This window comes from Mus musculus, chromosome 15 (assembly GCF_000001635.26).
Source record: "Mus musculus strain C57BL/6J chromosome 15, GRCm38.p6 C57BL/6J".
Lineage (NCBI taxonomy): Eukaryota > Metazoa > Chordata > Mammalia > Rodentia > Muridae > Mus > Mus musculus.
This window is the reverse complement of record NC_000081.6, coordinates 64,348,727-64,371,292: the sequence shown is the minus strand read 5'-3', so window position 1 is coordinate 64,371,292 and position 22,566 is coordinate 64,348,727. Positions and strand designations below refer to the sequence as shown.

The window sequence follows — 22,566 nt, the reverse complement described above, 5'->3', positions numbered from 1 at the left end:
TGCTTGTAAAAAGGTACCTGACGGTGCCTCGCAGGGAAGGTCAAAGGAAGACTTGTTAGGTATTATGTTTTACACTCTCTCTCTCTCTCTCTGTGTGTGTGTGTGTGTGTGTGTACAATGTGGTACCCCCAAACTGTCTAGCCACGTCCTAACTCAGTGTTCGCCTCTTCGTCCAAACCACTGACTGCCAGTGGAGGTTCAAGCCTCACCTAGGGCCACCTTCCTGCCAAACAAGCATTGGTCTCCATCCTCTGCTTAGGGAAGGGAAGGCCAGGGAAAGAGGAAGCAGTCAGATCTCTGCACCATCAGACCCCGGGGCCTTAACATGCACTCAATAAAGCGCTCACCCTGTAGCGAGTCAGATGGTTAGTTTGTGATGACTTCTTCCTCTCTGCCTCTTTGGCTTAGAGTTTGGCAACCTGTGTTTGGCTGAAGTTGACAATCTTGTGAGTTGTTGCCAAGGACTAGGACTTGAACCTGCTGCTCAAGGGTGTTCACATAGAAAAGGAGGGCAAACCTGTGCCCCGTGCTCCTGCCATGGCCACCGTGTAACTGGACACTCATGTGCTGCCTCTTAGGGGCAGAACGCCTGGCTCCTGGGACCTACTGTATCATGCAGCAGGTAGGCTAGTCCCCAGAGGCAGCTGTCACAGGGGATAGATAGTAAAAACAGATCAGTGGAGGTGTTTGAATTAGCCAGTGAAAAAAATAGGTGTTGCTTTTCAAAACTTCTTTTCTCCCTAAAGCATCCGGATGGACAACACACAAATGTGTGGGATGTCTTCCTCTTGGAACGAGTTTCGAGTTGGTTGGGGTAAGTTGAGTTCAGTGAGGAGATTTTAAACTTGCAGTGTGAGGAGATGAACCGCGTGGAACATTTACAGATGGCAGCCACGTCTGCAGAGTGAGCAGCAGAAACACAGCTTCTGGAGTGGAGGATGGCTGGGCCCACGTGAGCCCCGGCCTGGACTTTTATTGGCTTATTTGATGACCTGAAAAAACTCTGAGGTCTCTCGGAGCTTCAGGTTTGTTTTCTTTCAAATGGAGAGAAGCAGACTTCTTGAGCTGTGGCCAGAAGTCTCTGAAGAGATATGTGGAGAGCACGTGCCTGGTACCTGGGGACTAGGGAACAGGAAATGGAAGCTGCCTTCGTGAGAGTGGGGCTGATTGTTGCAGGTTAAGTCATGCCCTTCCAAAAATGTGTTTTTAAAGTCCTAATCCCTAGAATCTCAGATTGTAAAGTATTGAGAAATAAGTTCTTCAATGGAAATCAAGTTAAAATGAATTCATTGAGTGTGCTGGCTTCTTTCTTTCCCCCTTCCCCCTCTCCCTACCCCCTCCTCCTCTCCCCTCCCTTCCCCTCTCCTCCCCTTCCCTCCTTTCCTCCCTCCCTCCCTCCCTCCCTCTACCCTCTTTCTTTCTTTCTTTCTTTCTTTCTTTCTTTCTTTCTTTCTTTCTTTCTTTCTTTCTTCCTTCCTTCCTTCCTTCCTTCCTTCCTTCCTTCCTTCCTTTCTTTCTTTTTCTTTCTTTTATTTTTCTCTCGTCAAGAGACATAGGAGAGGAGGGAACCCACGATTGAGAATTTATCTCAATAAGATCAAACTACAGGGCCTATTCTTAGTTAGTATTGATGGGGAAGGGCCCAGTCCATTGTAGGTGTTGCTGTCACTGGGCGTATGGTCCTGGGTGTATATGGACATAAACTGAGCAAGTCAAGAGGAGCAAACTAGTCAGCAACATTCATCCATAGCTTCTGCTTCTGCTTCTGCTTCATTTCCTGCCTCCAGGGTCCTTTCCCAACTTCCCTCAGTGATGGGTTGTTACCTGGAAGTATACGATGAAATAAACCCTTTCCCCTCCAAGTTGCATTTGGTCATGTTCTTTTATCGCAGCAATGTGAACACTACCTGACATTATGTTTGGCAGGATAGTATGACTGGGAAGAGGAGAGAGAGAGAAAGAAAGAGTTGGAAGAAGACAAATGAAGAAGAGGGATCCTCAGACATCTGCAGATGGAGGGATGTGTATCTCAGTTAGGACTGCTGGTAGCTGTTACAAACTAGGAATAGACAAGGGAAGATTCACACTGCTAAAAACATCAAAGAAACTATGGATGACCCTGCTCATCTTGGTTTGGGAATGCTAGAATTGTGAAGGAATATATTTCTGTTGTTTTCAAACAACCAGTTTTGGTGATTTGTTATGGCATACCTAGAAAACTAGTATGGTGATGGTAGTTATGATGATAGTGATGATTTGATGGTGATGGTGGCAATGGTGATGATGGTGGTGGTGGTGGTGGTGATGGTGATGGTGGTGATGGTGGTGGTGGTGATGATAGCAACGACCCTGGTAGTAATGGTACTGCTGATGTAGGTGCCAAGGACAACTATAACAATGATGATAACAAGCATGGATGATAGTGATGGTGGTGATGAGAACAGCTATGGCAGTAGTGATGCTGAAAATGACCATGATGACTGTGCATCTGGCTTTAGCACAAGAAAGAGTTTGGGTACCTGGAAGAAGCTTCTAGAAGGCCTGGGTGGCTCTTATTGGAGAAGACTCTCAAGTTCTCATTGTTCTCTAGTTTCTGAGGTCACCATAGAGAGGCTGGTACAAGGGAGAAGAGAAGGGCTCCTATGGTCTGGATGGCTTAAAATGGCTCTTAGGCAGAGCAGCAAAGAGGTTTCCCCTTGACCTGGCCAGCTGAAATGTCCCTTACCCTGCCCCTCTGCTATTCTGTGTCCAGCTACTCCTTGTCTTACATATCCTTAGGCCTGGCTTAGTGCCAGGCATTGGTGACAGCTTTCTTACTGTTTATTATGTGGCTGATTAGGCTGCCATTTGCCGATCCCTTATCAAAATGTATGCGACACTGACAGGTCACTGTCTCTCCCCCCTGCTGGGCTGTGGTCTCTATGAGGTTGACACTCTTTGATCCACTCCTAAGTGTGGTAAAATCTCAGTGCCCATCACCTGCTAGGTCCTTAGGAAGTGTCTGAGTGAATCCACCTGGTCCCTTTTGATGCACATGGCATCGCTCCTGGGGCGCTGATCCCAGCAAGTCCCTGGGAAGATTAGATTGTTAAAGTCCTCTAGCTCCAAGGTGGGCCCTTGGGAAGAAAGAGCAAATACAGAGACTCGTGTGGTCTGAGTCAGGCGTGTTGAAGGACTCTTAGAGCGTGGAGTGCTCTCCAGGGCTTGTTGGTGTGGCAGAGAGAGGCATGTATGTGGCTGACAGAGGGGACACTTGACTGGCAGGCTGCAAAAGGAGACATTAGGTTTCCCGAGCTGGAGATCCAGATGGTGGCTGTAGACATTGCTCGGTTGGGTTATATATAGATTACAAGATGCATGGCCAGCCATAGTGATGGCAGACAATGTACAACCCTTCACCTATACCTCTGGTCCTAGTTACTGTTTCCATCATTTATTGTTTGGAGCAGGGTCTTCTGTGTCACAGGATGGTCTCCCAACTCTTCCTCAGAGCTGAGATTACAGGCATGGGGCCATCATCATTGAATACTCTTTATGATGGATGTACAGGTTATTTGCTTTTTCCACTTGCATTCTTATCCAAATGCTTCTGTCTGACATGGAGTTGATGGGTCAAAGAGGAGGCCCATTTTCTTGCTTAATTCAGTCTTCTAATTTGCCGTTCAGGGAAGCTGGCTGTCTCATGATCAGTTACACATCTCTGCATATAAATGATCAGCCAAGGATAATGTTTTATTTGCATTTTGAAATTTAATACATAATTTACGGGGAAGTCATAGGTGTGTGTGTGTGTGTGTGTGTGTGTGTGTGTGTGTGTGTGTGTGTGCATGTGTATATGCGTGTGTATGTATGTACTTCAATCATGCTGGCAAACTGACCCAAGCCAGTTGGAGTAGTTTAGTTCTTCCTGCTACTGTAGTTTAGATAGATGTGGTTTTTAGACCTGACTTTGCTGTCAGCTGTGAGTGCAAGCTGCTTGTTCAACCTCTCAGGCCCTCAGTATCCTTTAGAAAGTGGTTGTAGGGAACTAGAGGTTCCATTCACCAGCAGCAGCAGCAGCATCACCATCACCATCACTACCACCACCACCACCAGCATCATCACCATCAACATCACTACCACCACCACCACCAGCATCATCACCATCAACATCACTACCACCACCACCACCAGCATCATCACCATCAACATCACTACCACCACCACTACCAACAGCAGCACCATCACCACTACTACCACCACCACCACCAGCAGCAGCAGCAGCAGCAGCAGCATCACCAATCACCACCACCACCACAATCATTTTAGTAAGAACAGTAGGAAGAAGCCATTCTGGAGAAACTAGGCTTGAACCTTGTTATTAAATATTCAGAATCCGCAAATCAAAGGTAATGGCTTTTATTCAAATCCAGAACACTTGCCTCCAGCTCTCTCATTCTGTCCCTGGCTCTACGCACCTTTGTGTGACTTGACATCGTGACAGCCAGTTACCATGGCTTCTGAAGAGAGTAGTGTAGGTAGGTCCTCCCTAAGAAGCTGACTCATGGAAGAGAGCTTTGAGGACATAGAGAATGAGGAAGGGAGAGGCTTTAGGGGGAATGACTAAAAAGTTCTAAGTGCTTCGAAAGACTGTGGAGTGAGTCTGAGAGGAGCAGCAGAGAAGCTCAGATCAGGGAGGGGCCAGGAAAACACCCCATGGGAATCACACAGGTCAGAGAGCAACAGCCTGGAAAGGCTGACAAGTGGACGCCTCAGACAGGCCTTCCTTGGAATGGGCAGGCTCAAGCCATTCAGCTTTTCTCTATGACACAGTCAAATGTCCCCAAACTGCCACAGGTGCCTGTTGATGACTCTGCCCCACCATCCTCCTGAAAGTCATTGTCCTCCTCTCCTGCTTTGCCTTTTCCTTTCTCCACCCTGCAGCAGGTGCACCATCCCTTCATGTTCTTGCTCCTCATGCCTCCATCTCTGGTCTCAGATTGATCCTCTCGCTGTGAATGCCTTTTACATTGGTCTACTTGGGATGCAGGGAAGGATGTCCCTTGTCCTGAGCTGGGATACCCACGTTACGGGAGCTGACCAGCCCGCTTTCTGTAGAGTGGACCTCACCCTATCTGCTCCTCGATTTATTTTCCTTGGCCCAGCTTTTCCTTCAGGACGGTTTTATTATCTGCCTCCCTTAGTATTCTGTACCTTGTTAGAACAGAGCCTACTACAGTTGTATTTGCATCTACAGGTTCTGATATAAGTAGGCATCAGATATAGTATTTGGGGGGCTAGTCATGAAACCTTGCATAATTCAGTGCAGTTGACTGCAACAACCAACAGTCCCTACAGTGTTTTTTTTAAATGTGGTTTTTCTCCTTTAAGATGGGTATCTTTGATTCCTTTAGTAGCCATACTCAAACATAGGCCTCTTCTGCTTCTGTAGTCCTACAGCTTCTCACACTGTGTATTCCTTGGCTGAGGAGGAAGTGGAGAAGACACACCCGTTTCTTAAAAGCCTGTTAATGGCTTACCCCATTTCCACCTTCCCTGGCTAGGACCCTGACACATAATCACCCTCAGTTTCAAAGGAGTCTGGGAAATGTAGTCTGGTGGTGTGCCCAGAAAACTTGGTGAGAGTTGGCTGCAGTGTTAGGTGTGAAGAAACAGACAGAGCTCTTTGAAAGTGATGCTTGTGACCATAGATGTTCAACTCCTGGTCTGAGGGGGCTAAAGTCCTACCTGATCCACCTCATTTTGATGCTACTCAGTAATAAGGGTACACTCTGTAAGCAGTTACTGTTGTGGGAGGAAGGAGGGAGGCCATGGACATAGAAAACCAGACTCTGCTATGCAAATGACTAGGGTCTGTTCTTTGACAATGACAATGGCAGCTTACATGTTCCAGATACTGATACGTTCCATCCTCTTAACTATTCCTGTGTCACAAGTGAGTGAACCAAATCTCAGAGCAGCAATTTTCCCAAGGTCACAGTTGAGTGACAGAAGCCAAGTTTGGGTTTCAGCAAGCTGGTGACACAGCTGCCATTCCCGATGTGAGCCCACCCAGTTCTACCAGATGGATCATACTGCCACTGAGATTGTCATAATTTGTGTTACAAGCAGTGAATGAAGTCAGCCTCGGGTCTCCACCTAACAATCTCATAGGAGCCATCATAATAAGTCTGAACCTTACCTAGTAACACTGGTATTATGATTCAGCCCTGTTTTATGGAGTGATGAAGTGAAGACTCAGAGAAGTGAGATATTTCTCTGAGGTCACACAGCAGGGAAGTGATTCTAAGCTTTTGGCTGCAAGGAACACAACTGGCTTAAAGGAGACATGAGGGAACTGGACTGGACCATAGGCTAGGCAATAGGCTGTTTCATTACAGTAGGGGACACACAGCTCCCTTGAATTATGATAATTTCATAAAGGGTCGGCTCACATGCATACACACACACACACTGGATGTAGAATTAACGTGAAACTAACCATAAATCTTACCCATTCATAATGTGTGACTATCATTTCTATGTAGTTTCAAGATGTTTTCTTCACCCACAAAGGAAGCCACAATGCCTCCTGGTTCCCCTCTCCCCCTCCCAGCCCTTGGCAACCACCAGTCATTTCTTCTCTATGTATGCACCTCTGCTGGATGCTTCGCGTGTATGGAATTGTCCGTGTAAGATTTCATGTCTGGCTTTCATTCAGCATGTTTTAGAATTAACGTTGTAAAGATCTACTCAGGCTGTGGTATAGTGCCAGGATTCCTTTTGTCTGGCTGTTTGCTTGTTTGGGGTTTGTTTCTTTGAGACACGTTCCTGCTAGGTAACCTTGGCTGCCTTGAACCATCCTGTCCCTTCATTCCTTTTTATAGCTCAGTAATTCCATTGTGTGGGTAGGCTGCAATGTTTATTCATTTACTAGCTGATGGACATCTAAGCTGTTGCTACTTTTTGGCTGTCATGGCAAGTGCTGCTATGAACATTCATTTACAAGTGTTTATATGAGTTCATGTCTTCAATTCCTTGGGGCATATGCCTGGGGTGGAATCGCTCAGTCATCAGGTAACTATTTTTAACTTTTTTGAGGAGCTGTCAGACCTTTGCAAAGTGGTTGAGTGATTTATTATTATTATTTTTTTTAACATTTCCACCAGCCAGCAGACCTTTGCCAAGACTTGATGTTGGACCATTTTCTTGTCTGTGGCCGAACTAATGAATGTGAAGTGGTGTGTCATGGTGGTTTTACTTGCGGGTTCATAATGACTCATGCCTTTAGCTGCTTCTTCCGTGCTTGCTGGCCAGGTCAAGGAGCTTTAGGAAGGTGTGGCCAGGTATGGGGTAGCGCAAGCTCTAGAACAGCAGCCTGGGGGTTCCTGTGGATATGTGGTTTTGAGGGGCAAAGAGCGAATGGCTGGCAGAGTCTCAGCAAAGGTGTGGGCTTCCTGGAGAGAGCTGAGACTTGGGCTGAGCTTGGAAGATGATCTTCAGCCTCCCCTCTTCCTCCCATCTACTAGGGGGACTCCTTGTTGACTGTGACCAGAGAGTAAAGAGCTGCTCTATAAGTTATGAGGTTGGCTAATGGCTGGTCCTTGAGTGTTGAGTGCTGGCCTCTTGCTGAAGTTGCTTGTGAGATTGTCTATAGTCCTGTGGGATAATCCCCCCTTTATCATTACTACCAGAGACACACAGAGAGCATCTTTTCTACAACAAATACTACTGAGAAAGGATTCTCTTTCTCATCCTCTCTCCTCCCTCCTCTCCCCTCCTTTCTTTTGGGTAAGTTTTCATTCCCTCTCTAAGCCTGTACCAAACGGTGTCTGGGCACACATGGAATAGATAACTCATTACTACAGCCAGGTTGCAGAGAAGGTTTCAGACTGGATGTATAGTCAGATACCAGCCTTTACTAGATCTGCCTGATGAGAGGCCTATTCTCCTTGAAGCTATCATGCTTTATTTGGATATCACCCACAGGCCAGTAACTCACTTGAAGCAAGCTTTCCAGAAAACCCCTGTCTCCCCTAAACGAGAGAGAGAGAGAGAGAGAGAGAGAGACAGAGAGAGACAGAGAGAGACAGAGAGACAGAGACAGAGAGAGACAGAGAGACAGAGCGAGCAGGGTAGGGTAGTGGATTCTCCCTGACCATATCCCATGAGCTCTGAAATGATGGAGCCATGGCTGAAGTTCATTCTCTCCTACTCTCTATGGGTCAGTTGTCAGTCTGTAAGTTCCACTTCTGTTTCCAGTAAGGCAGTGCTTGTCCATTCCCTCTTCAGAGATGTCTAGGTATGCCTTCTGCAAAGCTGGACTTCCCAGTTTGCTCCTTGCCAGGCCACCGCTTTCCACATCAGTCACAGCATGGAGGTGGGTGGTGTGAGGAAGGGCAGTTCTTTCAGCCTGTGTCTGCTGCCAGAACAAGTCAGGAAAATGTCTCTGCAGAGGAAGCAGGCTGACGCTGGAATGTCCTGATCCAGCACATGAAGTCCGTCGTCGTCGTTGTCGTCGTCGGTCGGGGCCCCTGAGGGAATCTGGAAAGTGCCCAGCTGTTTTTCTGCAGTTGGCCATGGGGAAAGGCCCTGACACAGCTGTGTGCCTTCCTCTGCACTTCATGTCGGGGTGCAGATGCATCTTTGTACATGCCTGTCCTGGGAATGGTGGCCTTTGGTTTTAGCATTGGGTCTCTCGCTCCACTCTTCTTTCAGAGAGGGTTCCACACAGCCTAGGTTGGCTTCAGGCTTGCTCTATAGCTCAGCGTGTTTGTAAACTCTGGATCCTTCCGCCTCTCCTCTCTCTCTGAAGTGCTTGGATTTCAGACGTGTGACGTCACACCCAGAACTTCACGCACGCGCAGCTAAGTTCCTTACTACCTGAGCTACATTGCCAGCCCAGCGTCTCCCCTTTTGGTCATGTAGTGGCTCATCTGAGTCCTAGTCATTCAAGATTTCGAGGGAGCAGGGTACCCATCAGGTCAGGCTATTGAGATGCTGGGAGAGGATATCTCTGCTGCGCTTTCTCTTCTCAGGAACCCTCACTGTGCTTGTGAGATAGAGACAGTATGACCCTTGCTTCCGCACTAGTTGCTTCCCCACTGGCACGTTGAGATCCCAAGGAGCTAGTAGCCCTCCTTGGCTAGTAGCCTCGGCCATATATGCTGCCCCTTGGGGGATGAAATACATCTGTCTTGATTAACTGCTTTTAATTCTTTGTTATTTGAGGATAAAATCTTGGGGAAACTGAGGAGACTGGATTAATGTCTGAGAGAACTTTGGTTTGCAGCGGGTTCTAGAGGATGGGACCTGTCAGGACACCTCATACCATGCATAACTGCCAAGCAAGAGGCTTGTAGGAACCGGTGTCCTGATAACGTGTTGCTAATCCTTTGGCAACTGGGAGTTGGACTCTGCTGGGAAAGTCTTGGCATGAGATATTTGTTTGGTTTATTAATTCATCAATTCACTGAACATGCACTGGACCAGGCACAGACCTGGCTGAGGGTCATCTTGTTCCCTGAAGGCTTCTCTGGAGAGGAAGGTGGAGAGAAGTGACAGATTGCTTTCCCCATAATTCTGTCTTGCTTTGCCAGAGAGGTTTTTTCCAACAGCCTTCCATTTCAGGTGGCACCCTGATGTCCACAGCTTGCCGTCCTGTGAAGGTGACCCCAAGTGGCTCAAGGAGTTGTCCTGAAATTACAGTGAGTCGGCGCACCCAGCTCAGTATCCTGTCACTGTGCTGACACCCTTCACACTAGGAGACAAACAGCTGTCGGAGTGGAAACTGTTTCATCGTCATTAGAAGCAAAGACTCTAGACTCCAAGATAATGAATGCCGTTTCTGGAACTGAGAGGATCCTCCTATGTTGGCAAGCAGCAACGTTTCTAAGAAACAGAGGCAGGTTTTCAGAGAGATGTTTGAAGGTTGAGCTGCCTGGCCCTGGTGTTCCTAGGTCATATACTATGAGTTCCTAGGTCACATAGCCTTCTTAAATATGGCACTGGGCTTCCTTGTCCAGCTGGAGGAAGTAGCATGCAAGGCTGCTTGCATGTGTGAGACTATATCTATATCTATGCATATATTATGTCTACTGTACATACTAATTAATAATTCATTTTTGTTATTTGTATTGCCTGCAACTTAAAAGGCATTTCCGCCTTCCTATTTTGACATTTCAAGCAGAAGTGTCTTAGCCCCACCCCCTTTTTAACTGATTCAGGGAATGTATTCTGGCAACAATAGTTGCTACTGACCACCTGCAGCGCAGCAGCCGTTCTTAGGGCTATGGAAAGGGACAGGAGTTCTAGCTGCAGCACTAGAACATTCTTATGTGCTGTCATGAAACTTTCGAACAGCATGTGAAATAGATCCCCTCTCTTGGTTTAATCCCTGGAAGACCAAGTTTGTACCATTTTTGAGAAGTAGAAGGGCAAAGGATGCCAAAGGAAGCGTCAGTTACCCATGTTTTCCCAGAAGGTCTACTTCACAGCAGGCCCTTGAAGGAACTTACTGTAAATTTACTTGTTTATGTATTTAATTTTGAAACAAGGATTTTTTTAGAAAATTATTCAGTCTGGCTACATAGGCAAGGACTATGAGTTCAACTTTAGATCCTCCTTCCCAAGTGCCAGGTGCAGAGGTCCTATGTCTAGCCTGAGGCTACTCTTATTAAGCGAGCTTTGAAAATTGGAACACCCAGTTCATAAAGGTGAAACTGGTAAGGGGAGAGGCAGATACTCTGGTACGTCAGCCGGCATATTCCAGAGCCTCTTCCTTCTGCGCTTCCACTTGCAGGTTGAGAACTTCCTAATTGCAAACCTTCCCATCTGCCTGTGGTCACCCAGCTTTAGATAGGAGCAGACTTGAAATAACAAACCTCTACTGCCATCTCCTTCTGGATGGAGCAGCACTGTGCTAGGCAGAATGACACACGCTCCCACAATGAGCAGTTTCTTTAGGCTGTGGCCTTGTGGGTCCACTTAGAGCCTCTTCCTTTCTGTGTGTTTGATAGCCTCTTGTTCCACCTCAAAACCTGATGCTGCTGTTCTCTAGCTCCCCAGAGCTACTCCATCCAGCCACGTGCATCGCTTTTCTGTTTTATGGTAGCTTCTCCTTTTGTAGGTAGGCACAACTAAAGGTTCACCTGTGTGGCTTGCATCAGAAGACAGTGCTCAGCTTGGGATGGCGTCTTGTTAGCATCTGCCACCTAGTGTGTAGGAATGAATGGATCTGGCCAAACAGAAGATAATCGGATCTCTAGTCCATCCATGTTTCTTCAGTGTGAAGGGTTCTCTTTAGACATGTTCTACGTGAACAAGCAGGGTGAAGGGTTGGGTTTCATTTCTCATTAGCCCTGCAGATATGCAAGAATGTCGTGCCTAGGATTTATGAACTGCAGCTACACGGGGGGGGGGGGGTGTGGGGGGGGAGGGTGGGATGTGCAGGTGAGTTTTCCTGTGGGACCAGGTGTGCTTTGCATGATTCTTTGGAAGATCTAAAGGAGGGATTCGTCTCTTTGTTTCTTATCATGCCATTCCTATATAGTCTGTGCTTGGCTTTAAGTAGACGGTATTGAATGCTGCTTAGACATATACCTCATTTCTTTTGATTCTGGGATTCCTTTGATTACAGAATGCATTATTGATGTCTTAACAGTGCTGGCAGAGAAAGCAGAAGTCAGAATGCATCGGCAGGAATGTGCTTTCTATTCCAGGCATGCTAACCTGTGAAAATATGGCCATTGGAGAATGGAGGTGTAACATGGTTACGAAGAATACAGCCAAGCTGGGTGGCTGGGTGGTGGCTGCTGTCAGGACCAGGCATAAGCTTGTGTGAGGCTGGTCTAGTTAGCTTCTTAAAAGACCCTTTCCACTTCTAACATTCCTAGTGGGAGACACATGGAAGGAGTTGTCTCTCCTGAGGCCACTCCTGCTCTGAAAGGCTGTTGAGATTTAAAAGGACTTAGACATATTTAGGTATTCTAGTTTTATTTCTGTTGTTGTGATGAGAACAGTCTGACCAAAATCAACTTAGGGGAGTAAAGGACATATTTCATCTTACAGTTTTAGATCTTCATTGAGAGAAGTTGAGACAGGAACTTGAAAGCAGGCAGGCCTGCTTGCTCTTCCACACAGCATTTCCTCTGACCAATCACTTGATAGCTAAGGAAGTGCCACAGGAACCATGGAACCAGCTCATAGGATGGCTTATACTCAGCTACATTTCTTATTTAGTTTAGGATCACCTGCCTAGGGAATGGCTCTGCCCACAGTGGGCTGGGCTCTACTATATCAATTAACAAACACAACAGTCCCTCACAGACATGCCCACAAACCAGTCTGATCTGGGGAGCTCCTCAATGTAGACGCTCCTGTTGGATGATACTGGGCTGTGTCAGGGTGTCAGCTAACGAGGACACTGGGTTTCATTTGTTACTCATAAAAACTCTAGCAAGATGCTCAAACTGTCTTAGCCCATTCCTTCCTGGTAAGAGGGAGCAACGGTGACGCCTGCTCTCAGGCTGTTATGAAACTAAAGTTTAATTTTGGAGTGTGTGGTACACATACTTGACACGCAGCACATGCTAGCTTTGTCATTTTAAAAAAAATGGTTATTTAGGCTGTGAGGGTTGTTGTTGCCTCCTTAAGATGGAACAAGAGTGGTGCTTCTCACTGCCCTGGGCTTGGTGAGGACCCATGATTGCAGGTGACAGTGTAGCTGCCATCTAGGCTCGAATGCTGCTAGGGAGCGCTTGGCCAAAAGGCTTCCAGGGGAACTAGAACCTCCCATGTAAGCTCTTCCCCCATTTCTCCTGTCCCTGGACAGAGTGGAGGCTGGGACACTGAGGTGTTATTCCTGGAAGGTGACTTGCAGACCTTGGAAGCAGGATCCTCTCTGATTGTCACTGGGGCAAGGGTCACTGGACATCAACAGGATGAGCAGACATACGAAATAAGTCCATGCTGTTGATCCTGATGACAAGCTGCTGAGTCAGGACTCCTGGCTGCAGGTGTCATTCCTAGTTTGTGTTGTCACCATAGCGACAGTTATTTGTCCTATCACCTCTTTGGCTGTGGGTCTTTTGCTTCCTTGAGATAGAAGCTCCCTTGGTGTCAGCAGCTCTAAGCCTAGCTTGGCAGGACCCCCTGCAGTCAATGTTCCAGTGCTGAGCTCCAAGTACAGTAACCGGGTAGCATTCAGAAGGTCTTGCTAGAGCTCTGAGCTCTGAGTGTTGGAACCCTCCGCTCCTAGTGTTACAGCTCGTTGGTAGATGGAGCACTAATTTTTGGTGGCTCTCTGGAACTCTTCTTCAGGCCCAGCTCTTGACGGTCCCTGCTTCCACCTTCTGGAACTATTCAGCTGCTACTGGGTATGCTTGGGGCTGGCAAGCCTGGCAGTTGTCTGTTGTTCATGTTATCAGCTTGCTTTCATGGGGTAAAGAGAAAAGACCGCATGTAGACAAGAGAACCCTCAGTGAGACTTTAGTAGACTTGAGGCTGCAGCACCACAAGTGGGGTCAGCACAGGGGGGTGGACAGAAGGACACTCTGTTGGACGGATCTCAGCACTGCTGCTTTTGTAGACAGTTGTGCATAAACCCTAAATGTCCTGGTTGGGGACACCTCCCCGACCAGATTGAAGATTGTTGTGAGGATGTTAGATGGCTGTGATGGAGCCACAGAGAGCCATTCGAAGCTGTCCTGACAAAGCTGAGTCATTGCAGGTGGTTCTGTGACAGAAAAGTCTCCTAGGGCATAGCCAGCCAATAGCCACCATGACAGTTGTGATAGTTCCTGTGACTGCCACAGAATGTCTCAGGGGCTTCTGGGACTGGTTCAGGGTCTTACCTGAGCATCAGTCACTATATCAGTGTTCCTGAACATTCATTCACGAGGCATTTAAAGCAACCCTAGCTGTCATGATGAGCACTCCAGGAACTATCAAGGGAGTGTCTGTTTGGACAGCTTTCATGGTTCCTGTGAAAACTGTGGGGCTGCAGTTTAGTTGCCACTGCCCCCTGACAGGCCTTCATGAGTGGCATTGATGTCATTCACAGCCTTGCAGGACTTGGGACGCATCAGCACCAGAGGTTCTGATCTGCCAGTGTCCCTGCTCAGCCTGGGACGGTCATCCGGTTCTGCCCTAGGTAGCTGGCACCGTAGCCAGGCATGAGGGAAGACCGACAGCTATCAAGCAAGCAAGGGAACTGCTTGCAACTCTCAGCTTCAGTCATTTAAACAAATAAAACAACAGTCAAACAAGCAGACAAACCTTGCTGAGTACCCACATGAAAGGTTAGACATGAAGTTCACATTCTTCTTTAGCAGACCTTATCCAATCATTTCCTAAGTCTCAGCCAGGCACCCTTAGGGAAGGCTGGGGGCCTCCCTCTCCTCAGCCACACACCTGCCCTGCACTGGCAATTCTCATACTTTATGACCATTTCCTTTCTAGCAACGCTGCACTGTAACTATCGTCTTACCATCTCTAGGCAGGCTCTGCCTGAAGCCAAAAGCCGTGGAAATGTGAGACCGTAAATGTGAGAGATGAAGGCATGAAGCAGAGAGACAAGAGATGATATGGTCCCCGGTCGATGGGATCTTGCCCTGCTGTGCCTCATTCTCCTAGGGGCCTCTTTGTGTTGGGGAGCTGTGGGTTTGTTGCCTCGTGTCCTGTCCACCCATCCTGGTCCAAGGGCTGTATTTGGGAGCTACTCCTTGGCTACCTCTAAGTTTGCCTCTTGGTGGTAGACAGGAGTGGGGAAGAGCAGGGGCAGGCAGGTGTTGCTTGAAGCAGGATGGACTACCTTTTAATGAGGCAGAGAGGTCTCAGGATCTGCCAACTGTGAGCTGGTTAGCCAAGAAAGTCACTGATGGGGCTCAGTTTCAGTCCGGAAGGTGTTAATCCTAACGTGAATCAGAAGACCCAAGAACAAGGAGCACCAGTATCCAGGGACAGAAGAACATGGATTTCAGCTCATGTGGAGAGCAAATTCACTCCTGGTCTTTTTCTTCATTCAGGCTTTTGGACAGACTGGATGGGGCCCATTCACCTCAGAAACACCCTCAGCAGACTCATCCAAATATAATGTTTTTGCAGCTGCCTGGGCAGCTCTTAGCCAAGTCAAGCCGACACATGAGACTGACCATCTCCCTGCCCGTTGTGGGCTTGCTTCCATTATTATTGACACCACAGAGTTCAGAATGGGTAAACTGTTGTGCTAGGAGATTCTGGGAATACTTCCTAGAAGGGTTGGGGCGTCACCCTGAAGAAACAAGTTGAGCTGCTAAGAGATGGAAAGAAATAATAGCACAGCAATATGTTTGACTTATTTTTCTTTAGGCTCCTGGTTTTTTTGTCCAAGTACAGCTCCCACTGAACAGGAAAAAAAAATCACACTGGTAAATGGGAAAAGTGTTTGACATGATTTTACGAGAGGAAGCAATTGTCTGAGCTGTAGCCAGTTGCGGATGACTCTAGCGTTTCCTAACATCCTTTCTGAAAGGATGTGAATCCAGTGTCTGTGAGGCTCCCGTGAAGTAAAACTCAGCTGCTCTCCGAGGATTGGCACCGGAGAGAGGATGTTAGTTTCTTGGTTTAAACAACTTCGGGATGGAGGGTTTATTTTGGTTGATGGTTTCAGAGGGCTCAGTTCGTCACACTTGGTTCTATGTACTCAGGCAGAGCGTTGTGGCAGAAAAGTTTCTATACCTCAGGATATACAGGAAACAGAGGACAGAGGGGATCCTGGGATTAAGTGTGAGCTACAAAACCGTGCCTGAAGCCAGCAGCGTTCCCATCTTCTGAAGTTTCTGCCATCTTCCCAAACATTGTCAATAGCCTGGGCTCAAATGTTCAACATATGAGTGTGCTAGTGCGAGTGCATGTGTCCGTGTGTGTGTGTGTGTGTGTGTGTGTGTGTGTGTTATATTTCACATTCCAGCCACAACAGAAGGTTTATGTGCCATATGGTTCGTGTCCCTTACTCCTATATGGCATCAGGGGTGGCTGTCCTGACTGACTACATACGTTGCAGGACAGACTTTCAGTGGAAAAGCATATACCAGAGAGTTAACAAGCTAACTTCAAAAGCATGGCCTTAGAAACCGGCTTACTCATCTTGATGCAGATGAATTCCACTTTATGTTAGCATGTAGTTGTTTTAAGCATTTTATCTCTGGGCCAGCAAGGTGACAGCTATTGAGAGGAACATGTTATTCACTCACACTCCACACACTTTCACTGAGCATCTATTTACCAACACCCATTGCTTCCCCACTTAGGTCTTTGATTTTTCCTAATGTGTGTTCACTCGACGCTTCCTGCATCACTGAACCATCTCCCAGGATGGAAATTGGTTAAGTAAATTCCCCAGTTCCCTTCTCAGAAGCAAGATCTGAGATGGTATCTGGTCTTCAGAAGGGCCTCTGGAGTGAGTTCCAGGCTCTCATAGGATGGCCTACATTAACTTCTGAGCACACAACTTCACTGTAACATCATTAGGGCGTTGATTTCAGGGACAGCCAGCACTGCTAGTTGTAAGCACTGAGAAGTTCCCAGGGAGCCAGAGTTTCACTCAGTGTTTTGACCACATTATCTTGTTGATTGTGAAGCAGAGTAGGAAAACATGAGTGCATATGGGTTAAATAGCTCACCAGAGTCCCACTGTGGCTTCTAACTCAGGGGCACTTCTTCTAATTATAAGTCATATTGTAAGAATACAGGATCTAGCAACACAGCATCCAGTATTAGCCTGCTTATCTATATCTATATCATCTATATATATCATCTATCTATCAATCATCTTATTTTTATTGCTTGATAATTTTATGCACTTAATATGTTTGGCTCAGACCTCAAATTCCTTTCCCTCTAACACACACACACACACACACACACACACACACACACACACACACACACACACACACACTGTGTGTGTGCTCCCTGTATGTGCACTATTGTAGGACCATCTCCTGGATCATGGATAGCCTTTCAGGAGCCACATTCCTGAAGAAATTTCCCTCTTCCCACAACCATCATTTGCCAGTAGCTCCTCAGAGACTCGTGGCTCCTTGTCCACTCACCTGCCTTAGCCTTGTCCTTTGACAGGTTTCCTGAGCCCCTCCTTTGTCCATGCTGGGGCCTTTGGCTGGCTTGGTCTTACTCATGCTTGGTCTTGTCTGTCACAGGCACTGTGCATTCATGTGTGTAGCTGCCTTTTTGGGTCAGAGAAGCCTGTTTTACTGCAGACATCCGTTACTTCTGGCGCTTATGGTGGTCCTTGATCCTTAGGGTAGGGAATGTGGTATAGGTGTCCCATGCAGAGCTGAGCAAGCTCTCTTGATCTTGTATTCCCTGCTTGTTGACTACGGTGGGTCTCTGTTAATCAGTGCATACTACAAAGAGAGCCCTTTCTGATGAGGTTTGAGAGATGCACTAGTATATGGGCATAAGGCTGAGAACCTGGGGGGTGGGGCAGAGGGATTTTAATACTGTGTCCATGTAGCAGAACCGTAGTGTTGGGTTCTCCCGGGACCTGTGATCTAGCTGGAACATATATTTGGACTGTTCTACAGTAGTCGGAGTGAGTTCTGAGTGTCTTGATTCCTCTGGAAAAGAAATAATCTCTGAAACTGAACCAGTCTCGGAGGATAACATGGTCTTAACGTGTGTGCTTAACTCAGAGCACCCGTGTGTGGATGCTGACTTCAGCTTAGGAGGTCATTGTCAAGGCAGTGGAGTGTCACACCGCACACGGCTCTTTCACACTCCTCTCTGGAGATTTTATAGTGTGTACTGATGTGGGCTAGGCTGGGATTATGGCTTTGTTTCACAAACAAGGACCTAAGAGGCTGAGGGGGCTATCAATATGGGATTCTGGAAACCCGTCAAAGGACAAGGCTAAGGCAGGTGAGTGGACGAGGAGCCAGGAGACTCATGTAGCAGCTCGTGGAGGACTGGTCAGAGGAAGTATGGCTGCAGTTCGCTTATGTATTGTTTCATTATCATTTCTGGGAGAGTGTCATGTATGTCAGGCTGGTGTCAAGTTCCCCATGCAGCCTGGGGTGACCTTGAGCTTTCTGATCCTCCTGCCTTGCTCTCTAGAGTGCTAATATTAAAGGTGTGCACAACCATGCCTCATTTATGAGGTGCCAAGGATCAAGCCCAGCATTTTGTGCCTATTAGGCAAGCACTCTACCAACCAAACTACATTTCCAGTCCAAGCTACTGAGCCTGCATCTAGAATCTGGTTCTCCTATGCCCTGTCTCAAGGACATTATTATGTATTTATTGATTTTTTTAAATGTGAGTACACTGTTGCTCTCTTCAGAGACACCAGAAGAGGGCGTCAGATCCTGTTACAGATGGTTGTGAGCCACCATGTGGTTGCTGGGAATTGAACTCCTGACCTCTGGAAGACCAGTCTGTGTTCTTAACCGCTGAGCCATCTCTCCAGACCCCTATTTCTAAGTCTTGAGTTTTCTCTTCTGTAAAGATGACTCATTACCTGGGTTGAAGGACTTGTGAGGGTCAAGTCGGCACCAAGCAGGTCGAAACACTGCAGGAATCACTGTCAGTCGTCATCCTGGCTGTGCCGTCTGTATGCAAGGCTTCATTTCTGTCCCTGACTTGTACTCATACTCATTGGTTGTTCATAAATCAATGTTCTCATGCTGTCTAGTGACTTTTTAAAGAATTTCTTACATTTATTCCTTCATTTGTGATTGTGCGTATGTAACATGCCATTGCATGCATATGGAAGTCAGAGGACATCTTGGGAGAGCTAGTTCTCTTTTCTCATGTGGGCCTCTTGAATTTAGGTTGTCAGGCTTGGTGGCAAGATGTGGCCATAGAGGCTAGCAAGTGCAGAGGCTAGCAAGTGCTGTTCTAGTGATTTCTGTTCTTTTCATGAAGTAGGACTTTTTAAACTTTGTCCACCCACAACTTTCTTTCATATAAAAAATTTTAACACAACCTCTGTTCTCTAGGTTTATACAGTATGTATACAAGCAAAACCATACATTTATTTTTAAATGACCATTTATTAAAGAGGAAATCAGTTAAGCACACTAATGAGATGGGTGTACTTTTATATTTTATTTTATTTTTACATGCATGAAGTCTCGCCTGAATACTTGAGACTGAAAGGCCGAGAACATCTTCAGTATTTTCCAGAGCTCATCTGTGCTTCAGGTTTATAATCATCAACCCAAAGAATGGTGCTTCTCATGGGTACATGGTACAAAAGAGAATATTTTGGCTGTTTCAGAAATCATTGGACATTCCATCCTGATCCTAGGTCAAAATTTATGCAACCTGTTTTCTGAAACCCAAATCAGCCACTTGAGCACTTTAAAAAAAAAAAAATCAAGCATTCTGATGCAATACAGTCCAAAGACAGGCTAATTTGCTGCCTACCTGCTGAGAGCTGACTGTTGGAAAATAACGAAGTCCTTGTTTTCTGTAATAAAACCATTATTATTCTGTAAGTGTGCTGCCATTCATAATGTATAGGAGCCTTTGGTGTAAGCTGAGGTGTATTAGGGGACTTCCTCAGTGTGAGGGCTTGCACAGTGCCACGTGTGCTCATTGTACAATTGGAGCTGAGGATGAAGAAAAGCCATGCGCCGAGACAAGGGTGAGGTCTGCCAGTAGCACACCAGGCTCATCATACTCCTGATTTGTAATTCACCTTTGCTAGTTGGGCGTTCAGAAGCATGCTGTTGCTAACTTTTGCCTTACCCCACCCCTCCATAGACTACCCACATTTAAATAGCTTTTGTTCTAGAGCACCAAGGAACCACTGAAAGATGGTTAGCTGGGGGTGGAGAGGTGGGAGATGACACCATCAGATTTCTAAAAATTTTATCCTGCACATCACCTTGATTAGAAGATGTTATCTTGGGGCCGGAGAGATGCCTCGGCAGTCAAGAGCACTTACTGCTCTTGTAGAGGACCTATGGTAAGTTCCCAGAGTCCACATCTGATAACTCACAACCTGTAACTCCTAATCAAAAGAATTCATTGTCCTCTTTTGGTCTGGACTTTGAAAGCACATGTATTCCTGTGCATATGTCATACAGACATATTCATATACATGTAATTAAAACCTAAAAAAAAATAAAACCCAAGATGTAAGTCTTACTTGCATATGGGATTTTTTTTCCTTAAAAGAGCAACAAATGTTCTTCCCCACCCCAAAGATTTATTTATTTATTTATTTATTTATTTATTTATTTATTTAATATGAGTACATTGTAGCTGTCTTCAGACACACCAGAAGAGAGCATCAGATCTTAATGCAGATGGTTGTGAGCCACCATGTGGTTGCTGGGAATTGAACTCAGGACCTTTGGAAGAGCAGTCTTAACCTCTGAGTCATCTCTCCAGCCTACATATGGGATTTTGAACTGACCAGCACCATCTATGACTATTAGGAAACTGGACAATGTGTGGAAGTTTGATGTTGTCGGCAGTGCTTGATGCTGATTGGAGCTGGGTGAGAGTCACATGGGTTCCATGCCTCTCTTATTGTGAATGTACAAAAGGAGTGGAAGGGAGAGGATAGAGCATCATGGAAGATCTGATTTAGTATTGGAGTTAGGCCATTTGCAGTAGGCCAGATGACAGTACTTGGGAGCTTGGTCCAAGGCATCAGAGGAGATAGGGCAACAGCTAAGTGGGCAGTGTCCCTAAGTGGGCCGGATAATGATGGGGTCTATCTAGAGTGTCTAGCCTTGGGTGGGGGTATCGCTCTGAGCTAGCGACCCTGGAGATGCATCAAGTAGGCCCCCATTGCTCATGATAGTTTACAGCCCCATCTTTCTTTCCCTTCTATCTTACAAATATTGAAGCTACTTCCTTGTGCAGTGTCTTCCATTCTAGTGCATTCAGTACACGAAGCAATTAATTAACCTTTGGTATGCATGCGTTAATTCCAATCCTTTCCCAGGTTCATGGAGGCTGTTCTGAAATATGTAGGCTCATTTTCATCGGCCTTCTTCCTGTAACGAGTTCCTCTGCTTTCCAGGAGGCACACAGCTGCATGTGTCTGTCTGTCTGTCCATCCGTCATACCTGCCACACACTGTTAGTTCACATTTAAGGAGCCTGGGCCTAGAGAAGTTAATGACTTGTAAATTGCTCTCCAAGTCTGAGCCAGAAATAGAAGGCAAGAAGGTTCCCGAACAGTCTTGCACAGAGCTGCTCTGATGAAGGTGTCAGCCCCACTGTGGGGAGTGACACGTGCTAGCTGTCTAGCCTCACATGCTGACTGGTCACTCTGGGGAGCCAGAGCACTCCTAATGAGGGCTTGGCCTCCATTGGTTGGATATAGGTTTTCTTGGCACCCCTTGCTGACCGTGTCACTTCTTCTCCCCTACACTGTTCAGGTCGTTTTCGGATGTGACGGCTGAGACATGAGATCTTCAGCCTCCCGGCTCTCCAGTTTTTCCTCCAGAGATTCACTATGGAATCGGTGAGTGGTTCCTGGCCTACCCTGTCTGGGGAACATGCTGGTGCCGTGCAGGGTGGGTTGGAAGCAGCATCGGTACAAACATCCATGGCCACAACTTTTCTGGTATTTGTGGCATGATAGACCTCTGACTTTTTTCTCCCTTTTTTTTTAACATTTATTAATTTACACATGTGCGTTTCATGGCATATGTGTAGACATCAGAGGACAAGTTTTGGGGTTGGTTTTCTCCTTCCACCATATAGGTTCTTGGAATCCAGCTTAGGTGGACAAACACCCTACCTACCAAGCCATCTCCACTCTTTGCGCCTGTAGCCCCAGGCTGGTTTTGACTGTAACACTTAGCTGAGGGGTGCCCTTGAGCTTCTGGTCTGTCCTATTCCCACCTCCTAAGTGCAGGGACTCCAGGTGTCACCGCCAGGCCTGGCTGATGCAGTGCTGGGGATGGATGGCACCAGGGCTTTGTGCATGGTAGGCAGGTACTCAGCCAACTGAGCAACATCTCAGCCCTTCACACCGGTCTCTATCAGATTCATCACCTGCTGAATTTAATCCTAAAGAAATGACCAGGGTGGGGGCAGCATGAAGTGGAGGATTGTATCAGAAAGTGGTCAGGAATGTGGTGTGTGTTGCTCTAGTCAGTTGAACTTCTTTGGAGATGGTTGCAATCTGTCCGCCCATATGTCCTGCTGGGTAGGAATGACTGTGTTAGTAAATAGTTCTCCCAGCTGGATTTTAAGTCATTTTCTCTGGCCCTGGTCCCCTGCTTCCCCCTACCCTGCCTGTCCCCCTCCCCTGCCCTGCCATATAGTCTATGTCATCCTGTTGTAAAAGGTTTACCCAATTTGACAGCTGGAAATACTGAGTCCTAGAATTGGGGTGGATCAGGAGAGGCCTCAAAGTTCAACTTCAGTAGTCTATTATAAATCTTACAGCTCAGGATGGGCCCCAAGAAATGCATAAAATCACGAGGGTTCACTGGCACAGGCTGGTTCACTGTGGCTGGTGTTGCCTGGAAGTCAGTGCTGTGTTGAGGAGTGCATGCTAGTGCTGAAGGGAGTGGCTGGTTCCTGGCCCGGGTTCAGGTTTGTATGATCTCAGTTG

At 46.8% G+C, this 22,566-nt stretch overlaps 1 protein-coding gene across 4 annotated transcripts in view; it reads left to right on the top strand.

Moving 5' to 3' along the window:
• Window positions 1–22,566, top strand: part of Asap1 (ArfGAP with SH3 domain, ankyrin repeat and PH domain1) — a 296,102-nt gene that overhangs the window by 11,649 nt on the left and 261,887 nt on the right. For all 4 annotated transcript variants that reach the window (NM_001276461.1, NM_001276467.1, NM_010026.3 and 1 more), the window contains exon 2: window positions 21,380–21,465. In NM_001276461.1, coding sequence (NP_001263390.1) covers window positions 21,407–21,465 — 59 coding nt within the window. In that variant the 5' untranslated portion in view covers window positions 21,380–21,406. The remainder of the gene's footprint in view (window positions 1–21,379; window positions 21,466–22,566) is intronic.